Here is a 16,415-nt window from a genome sequence, read left to right as displayed (position 1 = left end):
ATGCCTATCGCTGATTCATGCTGATGTATGGCAGAAACCAACACAGCTTTGAACAGCAATTATCCTCCAATTCAAAATAAAGAAAGAAAAAAGGAAAAGAATTCTACAATTTTAGAATCACACATATATGGCATATAAAAATGCCTCCTGGACAATGACATAGCTTTATGAAGTCTATCAATAACTTGCAATGTGGTATTGCCCAGACATTTACTGCACATTGCTGTCGTTCAGTTGCTAAGTCACGTTCCACTCTTGGTGACACCATGGACTGCAGCATGCCAGGCTTCCCTGTCCTTCATTATCTCCTGGAGTTTGCTTAAACTCATATCCATTGAGTCGACAATGCCATCCAACCATCTAAAACTGTTACCCTCTTCTCCTCCTGCTCTCAATCTTTCCCAGCTTCAGGGTCTTTTCCAATGAGTCACTGGAAAAGAATAACTGGGTCATTCTTCACATCAGATGGCCAAGGCATTGGAGCTTCAGCTTCAGCATTAGTCCTTCCAGTGAATACTCAGGATTGATTTCCTTTAGGATGGACTGGTTTAATCTCCTTGCTATCCAAGGGACTCTGAAGAGTCTTCTCCAGCACCACAATTTGAAAGCATCAGTTCCTCAGCACTCAGCCTTCTTTGTGGTCCAAGTCTCACATCCGTACACGACTGGAAAAACCATAGCTTTGACCATATGGACCTTTGTCAGCAAAGTGATGTCTCTGCTTTTTAGTAGGCTGTCTAGGTTTGTCATAGCTTTTCTTCCAAGGAACAAGCGACTTTTAATTTCATGCCTGCAGTCACTGTCTATAGGCCTTTTTTGTACAGTTCTTCTGTGTATTCTTGCCACCTCTTCTTAATATCTTCTGCTTCTATTAGGTCTATACCGTTTCTGTCCTTTACTGTGCCCATCTTTGCATGAAATGTTCCCTTGGTATCTCCAGTTTTCTTGAAGAGATCTCCAGTTTTTCCCATTCTACTGTTTTCCTCTGTTTCTTTGCATTGTTCACTTAAGAAGGCTCTCTTATCTCTCCTTGCTATTCTCTGGAACGCTGCATTCAGTTGGGTATATCTTTCTGTTTCTCCTTTGCTTTCACTCCTCTTTTTCTCTCAGCTATTTGTAAGGCCTCCTCAGACAACAACTATTGTCTTCTTGGATTTCTTTTTCTTGGGGACGGTTTTGGTCACTGCCTCCTGTATAATGTTATGAACCTCCGTCTACAGTTCTTCAGGCCCTGTTTACCAGATCTATTCCCTTGAATCTATTCATCACCTCCACTGTATAATCATAAGGGTTTTGATTTAGGTCATAATTGAATGGTCTAGAGGTTTTCCCTATCTTTTTCAATTTAAGACTGAATTTTGAAATAAGGAGCTCGTGATGTGAGCCACAGTCAGCTCCACGTCTTGTTTTTGCTGACTGTATAGAGCTTCTCCATTTCTGGCTGCAAAGAATATAATCAATCTGATTTTGGTATTGACCATCTGGTGATGTCCATGTGTAGAGTCATCTCTTGTATTGTTGGAAGCAGGTGTTTACTATGACCAGTGTGTTCTCTTGGCAAAACTGTTAGCCTTTGCCCTGCTCCATTCTGCACTCCAAGGCCAAACTTGCCCGTTACTCCAGGCATCTCTTTGTTTCCTACTTTTGCATTACAGACCCTGTAATGAAAAGGACATCTTTTTTTGATGTTAGCTCTAAAAGGTCTTGTAGGTCTTCATAGAACTGTTCAACTTCAGCTTCTTCAGCATTAGAGGCTGGGGCATAGACTTGGATTACTGTGATATTGAATGGTTTGCCTTGGAAATGAACAGAGATCATTCTGTCATTTTTGAGATCACACCCAAGTACTGCATTCTGGACTCTTCCGTTGACTACGAGGGCTACTCCATTTCTTTTAAAGGCAGCTTCCTTGGTGGCTCAGACAGTAAAGAATCCACCTGGAATGTGGGAGACCTGGGTTCTATCCCTCGGTTGCGAAGATCCCCTGGAGAAGGAAATGGCAACCCACTCCAATATTCTCGCCTGGAGAATTCCATGGACAGAGGAGCCTGGTGGGCTACAGTCCATGGGGTCACAAAGAGTCAGACATGACTGAGTGACTAACATACACACACACACACACACACACACACACACATGCCCACAGTAGTAGAGATAACGGTTATGTGAATCAAATTCACCCTTTCCTGTCCGTTTTAGCTCACTGATTCCTAAAATGTTGTCCACTCTTGCCATCTCCTGCTTGACCACGTCCAATTTACCTTGATTCATGGACCTCACATTCAGGTTCTTATGCACAAGAGAAGAATTTAATCTATTGGACAATTATATACCACAGACAACCAAGATAAACTCTGAGTCATCCAAATGCTAAAGTGTTACAGAAATAGCTTTTAAAAAGTAAGTACTGCCACTGAAACACAGCAACGTGCCCCATACTTGGGGGTTTGGGGGACTGCTGACAGTCAGGCACGACTAGGAACTCACTTCCCGACTTGTCTGCCTTCCTATTACGTGTGTTTCTGCTTCACCTGCTTTACACTTTCTATGTAGGTAACATATACACAGCTTCAGCATGGTTAACATTCAAGCTTATTACTTTTCTTCTCTTAAAAATGCATACACCTAGAGCTTCACTCATCATATTAAAAAGTTCAAAAGTTCTTATACAATTTTCCAGTTTCTTCAACAAAGTAATGCTTTAAAGACAAAAAGAGGGGAAAGAAGGGGGAACTAGCATAAAAGAAGTTTTAAAGAACCTAATGGAAAACATGCAGCCCATGCTGAAATTCTGATTTGCACCAATCAACTGTAAGAAGACATCTTTCAGACAAACTGTGATATCTCAATATGGAATCTTATATGGTATCAAGGAACTACCGTTATTTTTAAAGATAATAATGTCAAGAAAAATGTTTTTAAAATTCTTACTTATCAGAGATGCATTCTGAAGTATTTAAAGGTAAAATGACAAGAGTCTAGGTTTTAACTTAAAATATTCCAGTTTAAAAAAAAAAGATGATAATAAGAAAAAGAAATGAACAAAGTGACAATCTACTGACAATTATTGAAGCTGGTTAATGCACACAAAGGGTTTAGTATGTCATTCTTTCTCCTTTTTAAAGTCTTTTTTTTTAATATTTGAAAATTCCTTTAATAACCTTTAGTAAAAGGTTATTTCTTTTCCAGTTATACATTTTGAGTACAGTTCTGTTTTGTTTTAACAGGAAGGAGAGAATCAACAAATATTGATGTGTGAAAATATTTTTTAATAATGGTTTAGTGGTTTAGTCTAGTGGTTCTTGACTCATGTTCTCCATAATCTTCATGAGTGTGAGCATGTTATGCAGTTAATATTTATCACTGACCTTTTCCTTTGTTCTCAACTCATCAAACATTTGCTGAATTTCCAGTTTCCAGTCATCTTGCATGGAATGAAAGGACTCTTGAGGCATTTCAGTCATAACTGCCTTTTCAATTTCAGTCAGTTGTTCAAGAATTGAAGCAAAAGATGGTCGAATATGAGGGTCTTGTTGCCAGCATTCTAAAATAAATAAGAATCATACTAAGTCCATTTCTCCGCATAGTTCAGACTGTCAGCCTGCGTTGACAGGGTCTGTGCAAGATTTTAAACCTCAGGTGATGATGATTTTGAAAATTTTATTTTACACCATGCCTGTGTCAGTAGCCTGTGAAATAATTATTATTAGATAAGGCTCTTGTTGTCTGTATGACTTGACATTAGTATAAGGACGTGTGCTTCCTCTGCCTTACCATGAACTCTATCTCGCCTAAGCTGCCCTCATCACATGACTTACAGTTTCAGAGTTCTAAAAGTCAGTCCAAGAAAACCTAGGTCTCTAAGATGTTATAGTCACAAGAGAGGTTCTAAGCAAGGTAACTTACTGCCCACAAAAAGAGTTACTTAACAGTTTTTAAAAAGATAAGACCAAAATAGATAAGGTCATGGCAAAACCATGCCAGTTGAGACTATAAAAGATTATTGATCATTAGGTAGAATTAAAAATAGCACATATGAAGCCAAATCAATATTGCCTTTGAACTCCTCTAGTGTATTTGATGACAAATTTATTACCATTCAACTGAATTTTGTATAAATGAGTTATTATTAAACTGGATTGTTTTTAAGTTACTTATTTCATCAAAACTTAATCTGACATCTTAGATCAAAGACATGATTTCTTTTTCTTAAAACAGCATAATTATTTAAAATCGTCTGAAAATTAGAATCACAGAAATTACCCTTTTGGTTTAAAAAATATTCGGATGTTCTCTTTTTGTGGAATATTTACTGGCATACAGCTGTTTCACAATGTTGTGTTAGTTTCTGCTGTACAGCAAAGTGAATCAGCTACGCGTGTGCTCACTTGCTATATGTACACATCTATCCCCTCACTTTTGGATTTCCTTCCCATTAGGTCGCCACAAAGCACTGAGAAGAGTTCCCTTTGCTGTGTATAGTCTGTTCTCACTAGTTACCTATTTCATATACAGATGTTCTACTGAGTGATTCCCCTTGATCCCATAGGCACACAGAGACACCCAAATACCTTTCATGAGCTTGGCAAATGGCTCAGGGCAGGTGGAGGGGATGGGCAGAGTGAGCTTGTTGACCGCCACCCCGTAGGCCACAGCCAGGCCGTCAATGCCACGGTAGGGCACCTCTCCCGTGAGCAGCTCCCACAGCACCACTCCGTAGCTGGAAAGTAGAGTTTTCATAAAGTTAAGTGGGATTTTTTTTCCCTCATGACACAATCAATGGGAGAAACACATCAGGGCCTTCATCCAGATCCTAATCATCTTCTCTTCTAACAAAGCCCATAGGGGCCTTTATCCCAGTGTGAGAGGTGGGTTCTTCCACTTAACATTCCAAACATATGCAATTACTCTCCTTCCAGAAATCAGTTATGCCTTCTTCTGAAGAAGTGAAACTACTTAGTGGATAGGAAAGCTTAAAAGCAGAACATGACTGAATTAAATAGGGTCCAGAACCAGGCCTTTTCATACTGTTGAGCTGACTCATTGGAAAAGACCCTGATGCTGGGAAAGATTGAGGGCAGGAGGAGAAGGAGGCGACAGAGGATGAGATGGTCGGATGGCATCACTGACTCAATGGACATGGGTTTGAGTCAACTCTGGGAGATAGTGACAACAGGAAGGCCTCGTGTGTTGCAGTTCATGGGATCGCAGAGTCGGACATGAATGAGCGACTGAACAACAACAAGAACCAGGCCACACATAAAGAGCAATGTGGCTGTTCTGATGTTCGTCCTTCTGTCTCATTTTTTCCACACCTCCTGAAGATCTTCAGGACACTGAAGATTCCAGCCCTACAGAATTTCATGCTATACAGCACAGGACTGAAGTCCAGTCATGCTGTTTTAAAACAGGGTTTTGAAATTGCTTCTCTCTGCCTCTCCTTTTATATTTAGAAGATGTGTTACTCATGTTTCCACCTAATGCCTACTAGTAACGGACAAAGAAATCCTGTGGGCCTCCCTGAGCCGGCTGGGAGGACATGACACATCTTTTTTATAACTGAGGGAGGAAAAGTGAAAGGAGAATAAAAAACAGGGAACAAGCGCAGCAGCCAAGCTCTTCACAGCATCCCCAGATGTGATATAGGTGTGTGCTGTGCTGTGCTTAGTCACTCAGTCGTGTCCAACTCTTTGTGACCCCATGGACTGTGGCCTGCAAGGCTCCTCTGTCCATGGGGATACTCCAAGCAAGAATACTGGAATGGGTAGCATATCCCTCCTCCAGGGGATCTCCCCAACCCAGGGATCATCTCTTGCATTGCAGGTGGATTCTTTACCAGCTGAGTCACTGCTGTTTCAGTTCAAGGGCAAATGAAATTACATACAAGAACCAGCAAACTCACAGTAGAGGGATCTCGAAATGAATTTTTAAATGAAGCTGAAGGACCAAATTTCAGTTCACATCCATACTACAGACTCTGAGTTGGTCCAGTTCAAGACAGTACAGGGGAGCATAGAAATAAGCCTTGAACATTACACATATTTATTTTCTTCTACAAAACCAATCAGAACCTTAGTTTTTCTCTGTTGTTGTTGCTTAGTTGCTAAGTCATGTCCTACTTTCTGTGACTTCATGGACTGCAGCCCACCAGGTTCCTCTGTCCATGGGGTTTCCCAGGCAAGAAGACTGGATTGCCATTTCCTTCTCCGGGGGATCTTCTTGTCCCAAGGCTCAAACCTACATTTCTTGGATTGGCAGGCAGATTCTTTACCACTGAGCCACCAGGAAAGTCATCTTCAAAACATAAAGTGCATTCAGATAATCTTCTGTTTTGTTACATAAAACATCAATCACTCTCGACACTCATCTGACTTTAAAACACATAAGCATGGGGATGGGACACAGGTTTGTACCTATGGCTGATTCTTGTTGATGTATGACAGAAAACCACAAAATTCTGTACAGCAATTATCCTTCAATTAAAAATTCAAAAAAAAATAGCATATAAGGAAGGAGCATATTTGCTTTAGGCTCTATTAACATAAGGGGCTTCCGTTGTAGCTCAGTACATTCCTTCCCTCGGTAAGGAATCTGCCTGCAGTGCAGGAGATCTGGGTTCGATTCCTGGGGTGGAGAGATCCCCTGGAGAAGGAAATGGCAAGCCACTCCAGTATCTTTGCCTGGAGAATCCCATGGACAGAGGGACCTGGCAGGCTACAGTCCATGGGGTTGCAAGAGTTGGACATGACTTAACAACTAAACCACCACTATTAACATAAGAAGTACAGTGCTATTCACTTTTCTAATATTTTCAAACTTCATTAACTAAGTTTAAAAAAGTTTGAATGTTTTTGTGTTTGTGTGAGTTAAGTTTTACTTGGGGGCATAATGAGGACTATAGCCCAGGTAGCTCTGAAAAACTGCTCCAAAGAGGTAGGGGGAAGGTCAGTGTTACATATGACTCTAGTGCAGGCAAGCGTAACTTTTTGGCAGAGGCTTGCCAGTCACCAGGAACAGATAAAAGTTTGAAATTTAAAGAAGTAACTTCTCATTTCTTCTGTTTGCTGCTTATATATGATACTTGAGCATAGTTTTAAAGACAGCAGACAAAAGGCGGTAAGATATGTCTAAGCAAAGGCAAAACAGCTCAGAAGCAACAAAAGCCATTTACCTGTGCACTGGAGCTGATTTCTGAGTCTCATCTGATCATCTCCTGATCTTAAGAGATACAGCGATTCACGGAATCACAAATACAAAAAGGCGTCTATGAAGGCCTGGTCTGCACAGAGACTCTGGAGCCCTGGTGCCTGTCACCTGGCCACGACCACTGCCTTTATGGGTCTCTCCAGTAGTGCCCACTGGACTCTAGACTACCCTGGAAACATTCAGAAAGGGATGTAGAAACAACAGAATGTGCCCATTCAAATGGGGCTCACGGATCCTCCAGCTGATGTTCTGCTGGCTCAAAAGCAGAGGTGCTCCGTCCTGAGGCCCCTGAGGCCAGGGCTCCTTCTCCACCAGGAGGAGTAAGAGGGCATCACTGAAAGGCACCTGGACCTGGAGACAGCAGACCCGGGGCTGAGCTGTGGGACTGTTACTCTCTGCTGACTGTGTTTCACTCACATGGCCTTGAAGCTGATCTTGAATCACTGACAAAGTATTAGGGATATCTGCCCTACCCTCTCAAAGCGCTGCTTTACATATTTTTATAAAAGGAATATATAATGCAGTACCTCTAAGTTATATAATGCAGTACTTCTAAGTTATATAATGCTATAAGTATTAGTAATTAAGTTGTAAACAGGTTTTTTCAAAAGTTATCTGCTTAGTTTCTTAAAAATTATCTGTATTATGATGCATTAGCAGTATTATCTGTATTATGTATTAATTACATACTTAATTTCAAGAGTAAGTAAACTTAATTTACAGTTCAATCAACAAAAATCATTTCAGAGCAAGAGACCAAAAAATTCTTAGAATAACCGAAAAGTGTCTAAATTCAAAGAAGCTTCCTTGCTATTCTCAATAGAAAATAACAAAATTAAAACAATAACAGCACAACTTTGTCTCTTGGAAGTTTCAGAGAATGAATAATTTAGGATAGGTCATTTTTCCAGAGTGAAGTAGTCTGGTAAGAACCAATCTGGAAAAAAAAGGGGGGGGGAACTATTTCTATGGGACAATTTCTAAAGCATAATGCATATTTTTCTGCTCTCTGAAACTCAGTGGGATATAGTATAAAAAGCCCTCTGCTAAGAACACAAGTGATCTAATGATTAAGGGCTGTGGTGGCAGGAACACGGCTCTTAAGCCAGGGATCAGAGTATGCTATTCATTAGCTTTACAATTCTGAGGAAATGTCTAAATCTGTCAGTGTGAACCTGGGGTAATCACAGGAGTCACAGTAAAAGTTTAGTGATAATATCTGCCAAAGTTATCTTGTAGGGTAGTAACTGGTAAGGAGGTAAGAGGCAGAAAGAGGACAATCACTAAATACACTAGTACATACATATAATACCAGCCCCACGGACCAGGGCGATGCTTCTTGAATGCAATTATTTTTATGGGAATGTTACAAAGGAGGTTCTCAGGCAAAGGTCTGTGTAGTTCAGAGGGACAGCCTTCCCTGCCTTCCACATTCTGACACCAAGGACTGTGCTGTGACATACTGATGCATTCTGGAGGCGTGTGCGGACGTCTGGCTCCACACCAGGTGGCTACGCAGGCCAGTAGTCTCGGGCCTTTTTCATACGTTTCAGGCTGTCTTTTGCTCCTGCCGCCTACCCTGTTCTCAACTGCCTTTTTAAAAATTTTTCTTTTTTACCAGCTTAGCATCCTTCTCCCCTCTTCTGATTAGATGCTTCTACTGAAAATCAGACAACCAAGCTTATATTATACAACTGAGAAAAGAACAGATTTTGAGGGAATTCCTCTCCATGAGTGTTTGGACTTCAAGACCCAGACTGTGACTGATTTTAGAAATTCTTTTTCTCTTACTTCTTGATTCTATGTTTATAGTCGATGAGGTTGCTATAAAGCATTTATGTAGATTGCACAGCGTTTGTATAGGTTATAATTACATAGTTTATTTTCAAAGGCATACAACCAGTAAAATGGTTACAGTGTTAAGTAATTATACAGAATGTAAAACTGATTTATGGTACATTTTATGAGTTTTCAGAGTCTTGAAGTATAATTTCTTAAAATAGTCACCTACTTCACTTAAGTATTTTGGCATTATATGTTCAGAAAATTATTGTGATTAAGTCAAGAACAACACATCTAATACTTTATAAAGACAGATGTGCTCAGTCTCAGCAGAGTATAAGTCATTAAGTAAGGGGTGAGGCCCAAGCGTTTGTATTTCTCAAAATGGCCCAAAGACGCTATAGAACCCCTGGCACAGGTGATAAATTTCTTAAAACTCATAAGTAGAACAATTAAATTAGAAGGCCTTATTTATATACTGCTGGTGGGAATGAGGACTGGTGGAAAGCAGTCTGGCACTTCCTCAAATGATTAACTACATAATTACCCTGTGGCCCAGCAATTTCACTCCTATCCAAGAGAAGGAAAACTCGTGTCCTCACAAAAACTTTTTCACAGATGCTCACAGCAGCATTATTCAGAATTAGTCAATAAGTGGAAACACCCCAACGCCATCAACTGATAAATGGACAAGAAAACGTGGTATTATCCACCCAGTAGAATATTATTTAACAATAAATAAGAATGAAAGTCTGACACATTCTATGACCTGAACCTTGAAAATATGCTAACTGAAAAGCCAGTCAGAGGACTGCATATTACATAATTCCATTTATACAGAATGTCCAGAATAAGCAAATCTGAAGATACAAAACATAGGTTCATGACTGCCTTGGGCTGGGAGGGATGAAGTTTTGAGGGAGATGGCTACCTTTAATAGGATTTCTTTTATGGATTACGAAAATGTTCTAAATTGTGGTGATGAAGGTACACAACTCTATTAATATACTAAAAGCTATGAAACTGCACAGTTTAAACTGGCGAATTCAATAGTTTGTATGATGTGTGAATTATATCTCAATAAAGCTGTTAAAACAACAACAATTAAAAAAAAAAACCCTGGAGTTTTAATACTAGTCACACAGCATTCTATGAGCCTCAGATGAAGGCCAGTAAGCTCCTGGTGCCTTGTAAGTATAAACAGAGTTGTTCTGTTGTTCTCTGTGTGGTTCTGGTATGGATGGTGTCTTCACTCCCTAATGAGACAAAGCTGAATGGAAAATTCAGATAACCTGGATAACTTGGGATCCCATTTTGGTCTAGCTCTCCATTCCCAAACCAGAAGCTTTAATCTTTAGATGATTCAATCTATAAAATGAAGGAGCTGATATAAATTTTTTTCTTCAAACTCCTTCCATGCTAACATTCTGTGTGTGAGTCATGAGGAATCAAAATTTTCCTTAAAGTGAGATTTGTGTTTATTTACCAACAGGTCTTACAAAATGCTATTACTGTTAACTCAAACTATAACTAGTTTTAATCAAAGCTCTGATTTAATAAGATTCTCCTATCAAATGGAAGTCCTAGGACAATCAAAATCTCAAGTTACCCATTCCGTCATGATTATAGCTATCTTGATCAAAACCACAAAACCTTCAAAAAGGCTCATACAGATCTTCCTCAGCTTACAACAGAGTCACATCTGGATAACTCCATAGTAAGCTGAAAATGTCATAAAGCTGAAAATGCATTTAACGCACCTAACGTTATAGACGGTTAGCCCGTGTGTGTGCTGTGCTGTTGCTTCAATCATGTCTGACTCTTTGTGACCCTATGGACTTAGCCCGTCAGGCTCCTCTGTCCATGGGGTTCTGCAGGCAAGAACACTGGAGTGGGTTGCCATGCCCTCCTCCAGGGGATCTTCCTAAGCCACGGATCAAACCCACAGCTCTTCTGTCTCCTGCACTGGCAAGTGGGTTCTTTACTACTGGCACCACCTGGGAAGACCAAGCTTAGCCCAGTCTTTCTAAAAGTGCTCAGAACACTTACATTAGCCTAGAGTTGGGCAAAATCATCTAACACAAAGCCTAAAGCTGATCTTGTGTTGAATATCTTGTGTAGTTGGTTGCATACGATACCAAACTGAAAAGCAGGGTGGTTGTCTGGGTTCAGAATGGTTGTAAGTGTATCGGTTGTTTCCCCTCCTGATGGTGGTGCTGACCAGGAGCTGCAGCTCACTGCCTTTGCCTGGCCTCACAAGAGAGGACTGGACCATGTGTCACTAGGCTGGGAAAGATCAAAATGCCAAATCCCAAGTACAGTTTTTAGGAAGTGCCTACCACTTTTGCACCATTGTAAAGTCAAAACAATTCTTAAGTGGAACAACCACAAACTGTGGACCATCTTTACTATTCGTTATGCTCAGAAATGCTCAATACTTTGGGACTCATTTCGGGCTTCCCTGGTGGCGCACATGGTAAAGAATTTGCCTGCAATGCAGAAGACCCAGGTTTGATCTCTGGGTCAGGAAGATACCCTGGAGAAGAAAATGGCAACCCACTCCAGTATTCTTGCCTGCAGAATCCCATGGACAGAGGAGCCTGGTGGGCTATGGTTCATGGGGTCACAAAAAGTTGGACACGACTAAGCAACTAACACTTGGGACTCATTTAATGGAAGTGCAGCAACCAGTTTCCACTAACATCTGCAAGAGCAAAATGCATGGTGCTAACTTACCTCCAGATGTCGCTTCCCTTGGAAAACAAAGAAGACTTGATAACTTCCGGGGCCATCCAGGCATACGTGCCTGCTGCGCTCATTCTGGTAGTCCTGTGCCATTCTCTCGCCAAGCCAAAGTCTGTAATCTTCAGTGTCTTGTTGCAGATGTCATCATACTCTACCTTCTCGAGTAGCAAAACTAAGGGAGAAACAAAGGGAGAGTGTTCGCATATTTTCATAAATTTTCAGTGGCTTTTAAAATACAATCTTCACTGCAGTCAGCTGTGAAGAGAATAAACCTGCATTTTACCATTTTATCTTATTAACACATCATGCTTCTCATAGCCTTTAGTGGGTCATTTGTGCCTGAAGTCACACGTTTAAAAAAATCCAGACACAATACAGCTTAGCATCTTTATGAGAAAGCAAATGATTTCTAAGGGCAAGAAACATTTAACTGAGATATCACAGGGAGAATCAGAAGTCTCTGAAAGTTCATGTGACAGGAAAATAATACATGGTTTTCTTCCAAGAAGTTAGCTCCTAATCTAAAAATGTAGTGTTTTCTACTGAATGTATTAGAGCATTGCAAGTAGACGGCGTATTATCATAAATCATTATTATCAAAGATTATCTTAAGTTTGCCAAATGCAAATAGACATGTTAACCCATTAAGTTATTTTATGAAGTTGGATTGCTTTACCAAAGATCAGAATACAGCAAAAAGTAAAAATTTTCTAAGAAACATTATACAGATGCTGGTTTCCCCAGTCCCCTGACAAAATGCAGAGTGTACCAGAGCAGCTTTCAGGAGCTGAGCTGAGCTCAGGGCTGCCCTGAGCGCTCACGTGTGTGTGCGCACGCTAAGTCCTCTCCATCGCGTCCCTTTGCCACACTCAGGTAGCAGAAGCTGAAACAACCCTGCTTCCCACCACTGCCCACCTGCACCCGTTCACCCCGCCCCTCCCAGAGCCTTAGTTTCCTCTCTCCCCTGGCAGATTTCTCTGCCTATAGCAAGCAGAAATGTCCCACTGTTTTCCATGAGGCTCTGATGCAGCTGCGTATCCATGCTACTCCTTCCCATTTGCTACAAAACAGATGGTTTAAACCTACTGTGTTTTCTAACTTACCTCCTTGCTCCTTCCTTAAAACCCTCCTTCTAGCCTGCAGCTCACTTATTCCAGTTCAACCTAATGCCCCACAGCCGTGAAATTAAAAACACTTGCTCCTTGGAAGAAAATCCCTGACCAAACTAGACAGCATAATAAAATGCAGAGATATTACTTTGCCAACAAAGTTCCATCTAGTCAAGGCTATGGTTTTTCCAGTAGTCATGTATGGATGTGAGAGCTGGACTATAAAGAAAGCTGAGCACAGAAGAATTGATGCTTGTTAACTGTGGTGTTGGAGAAGACTCTTAAGAGTCCCTTGAGCTGCAAGGAGATCCAACCAGTCCATTCTAAAGGAAATCAGTCCTGAATATTCATTGGAAGGACTGATACTGAAGCAGAAACTCCAACAGTTTGGCCTTCTGATGCAAAGAATAGACTCATTGGTAAAGACCCTGATGTTGGGAAAGACTGAAGATGGGAGGAGAAGAGGGCAACAGAGGATGAGATGGTTGGATGGCATCACTGACTCAATGGACATGAGTTTGAGTAAATCCTGGGAGTTGGTGATGGACAGAGAGGCCTGGCGTGCTGCAGTCCATGGGGTCACAAAGAGTGGGACATGACTGAGTGACTGAACTGAACTGAATGCCCCGCAGGTGCCCCTCCCCCACTACCCTGCCACCATCTTACGCTGAATTACAGTCCTTCTCTCTGGACCAGATGTTGGCCCTCTCCTCTGTCACCCACACACCACCCCAAGCAGATTCATCTTCCTACAGCTCTGTGGCATCCTTTCATCTTTTTAAGCCTCTCATGAATAAACTACCAATACATGTCACAATAGCGATGACTCTCAAAACCACTACACTAAGAGAAGGAAACCCCACATGAAGGGTTTCATACAGTGATTCTGTGTGACATCCTGGAAGAGGGACAGAAATCAGACCAGCAGATTCGGAGGCTGAAGGGAAAGGTCTGAGGGCAGCACTCCATGGGAGAGTTTCTCCAAGGTATGCAAATTCTCTCTTTTGGTGGTGGTGGTGGTGGTTACAGGATTATATGTATCTATCAAAACTCAAAGTTTTGACAGATACAAAACTCTCACTGTTTGCAGTTGACATGATCCTCTACATAGAAAACCCTAAAGACTCCACCAGAAAATTACTAGAGATCATCAATGAATATAGTAAAGTTGCAGGATATAAAATCAACACACAGAAATCCCTTGCATTCCTATACACGAATAATGAGAAAGTAGAAAAAGAAATTAAGAAAACAATTCCATTTACCATTGCAACGAAAAGAATAAAATACTTAGGAATATATCTACCTAAAGAAACTAAAGACCTATATATAGAAAACTATAAAACACTGATGAAAGAAATCAAAGAGGACACTAATAGATGGAGAAATATACCATGTTCATGGATCGGAAGAATCAATATAGTGAAAATGAGTATACTACCCAAAGCAATTTACAAATTCAATGCAATCCCTGTCAAGCTACCAGCCACATTTTTCACAGAACTAGAACAAAGCATTTCAAGATTTGTATGGAAATACAAAAAGCCTCGAATAGCCAAAGCAATCTTGAGAAAGAAGAATGGAACGGGAGGAATCAACTTGCCTGACTTCAGGCTCTACTACAAAGCCACAGTCATCAAGACAGTATGGTACTGGCACAAAGACAGACATATAGATCAATGGAACAAAATAGAAAGCCCAGAGATAAATCCACACACATATGGACACCTTATCTTTGACAAAGGAGGCAAGAATATACAATGGAGTAAAGACAATCTCTTTAACAAGTGGTGCTGGGAAAACTGGTCAACCACTTGTAAAAGAATGAAACTAGATCACTTTCTAACACCGTACACAAAAATAAACTCAAAATGGATTAAAGATCTAAATGTAAGATCAGAAACTATAAAACTCCTAGAGGAGAATATAGGCAAAACACTCTCAGAAATAAATCACAGCAGGATCCTCTATGATCCACCTCCCAGAATACTGGAAATAAAAGCAAAAATAAACAAATGGGATCTAATTAAAATTAAAAGCTTCTGCACAACAAAGGAAAATATAAGCAAGGTGAAAAGACAGCCTTCTGAATGGGAGAAAATAATAGCAAATGAAGCAACTGACAAACAACTAATCTCAAAAATATACAACCAACTTATGCAGCTCAACTCCAGAAAAATAAACGACCCAATCAAAAAATGGGCCAAAGAACTAAATAGACATTTCTCCAAAGAAGACATACGGATGGCTAACAAACACATGAAAAGATGCTCAACATCACTCATTATTAGAGAAATGCAAATCAAAACCACAATGAGGTACCACTTCACACCAGTCAGAATGGCTGCGATCCAAAAATCTGCAAGCAATAAATGCTGGAGAGGGTGTGGAGAAAAGGGAACCCTCCTACACTGTTGGTGGGAATGCAAACTAGTACAGCCACTATGGAGAACAGTGTGGAGATTCCTTAAAAAATTGCAAATAGAACTCCCTTATGACCCAGCAATCCCACTTCTGGGCATACACACCGAGGAAACCAGAATTGAAAGAGACACATGTACCCCAATGTTCATCGCAGCACTGTTTATAATAGCCAGGACATGGAAACAACCTAGATGTCCATCAGCAGATGAATGGATAAGAAAGCTGTGGTACATATACACAATGGAGTATTACTCAGCCGTTAAAAAGAATTCATTTGAATCAGTTCTGATGAGATGGATGAAACTGGAGCCGATTATACAGAGTGAAGTAAGCCAGAAAGAAAAACACCAATACAGTATACTAACACATATATATGGAATTTAGGAAGATGGCAATGACGACCCTGTATGCAAGTCAGGAAAAAAGACACAGATGGGTATAACGGACTTTTGGTCTCAGAGGGAGAGGGAGAGGGTGGGATGATTTGGGAGAATGGGAATTCTAACATGTATACTATCATGTAAGAATTGAATCGCCAGTCCATGTCTGACGTAGGGTGCAGCATGCTTGGGGCTGGTACATGGGGATGACCCAGAGAGATGTTGTGGGGAGGGAGGTGGGAGGGGGGGTCATGTTTGGGAACGCATGTAAGAATTAAAGATTTAAAAAAAAAAAAAAAAAAAAAAGAAATGAAAAGAAAAAAAAAAAAAAAAAAAAAAGAAAACCCTAAAGACTCCACCAGAAAATTACTAGAGCTAATCAATGAATATAGTAAAGTTGCAGGACATAAAAATCCCTTGCATTCCTATACACTAATAATGAGAAACCAGAGAAATTAAGGAAATAATTCCATTCACCATTGCAACGAAAAGAATAAAATACTTGGGAATATATCTACCTAAAGAAACAAAAGACCTATATATAGAAAACTATAAAACACTGGTGAAAGAAATCAAAGAGGACACTAATAGATGGAGAAATATACCATGTTCATGGATCAGAAGAATCAATACAGCGAAAATGAGTATACTACCCAAAGCAATCTATAGATTCAATGCAATCCCTATCAAGCTACCAATGGTCTTTTTCACAGAGCTAGAACAAATAATTTCACAAGTTGTATGGAAATACAAAAAACCTTGAATAGCC

General features: G+C 40.4%; 1 protein-coding gene across 1 annotated transcript in view; it reads right to left on the bottom strand.

Annotated features, from left to right (window-relative positions):
• MAP3K21 (mitogen-activated protein kinase kinase kinase 21) overlaps positions 1-16,415 on the bottom strand; it is a 63,079-nt gene that overhangs the window by 28,617 nt on the left and 18,047 nt on the right. Inside the window, exons 2-4 of the mRNA XM_069572631.1 lie at positions 11,725-11,905; positions 4,572-4,720; positions 3,369-3,544 (exon numbers count right to left, since the gene is read on the bottom strand). Of these exons, the coding sequence (XP_069428732.1) occupies positions 3,369-3,544; positions 4,572-4,720; positions 11,725-11,905 (506 nt within the window). The remainder of the gene's footprint in view (positions 1-3,368; positions 3,545-4,571; positions 4,721-11,724; positions 11,906-16,415) is intronic.

Source organism: Ovis canadensis, chromosome 25, assembly GCF_042477335.2.
Source record: "Ovis canadensis isolate MfBH-ARS-UI-01 breed Bighorn chromosome 25, ARS-UI_OviCan_v2, whole genome shotgun sequence".
NCBI lineage: Eukaryota > Metazoa > Chordata > Mammalia > Artiodactyla > Bovidae > Ovis > Ovis canadensis.
The sequence above is the reverse complement of the archived record's forward strand: the minus strand, read 5'-3'. Positions and strand labels throughout refer to the sequence as shown.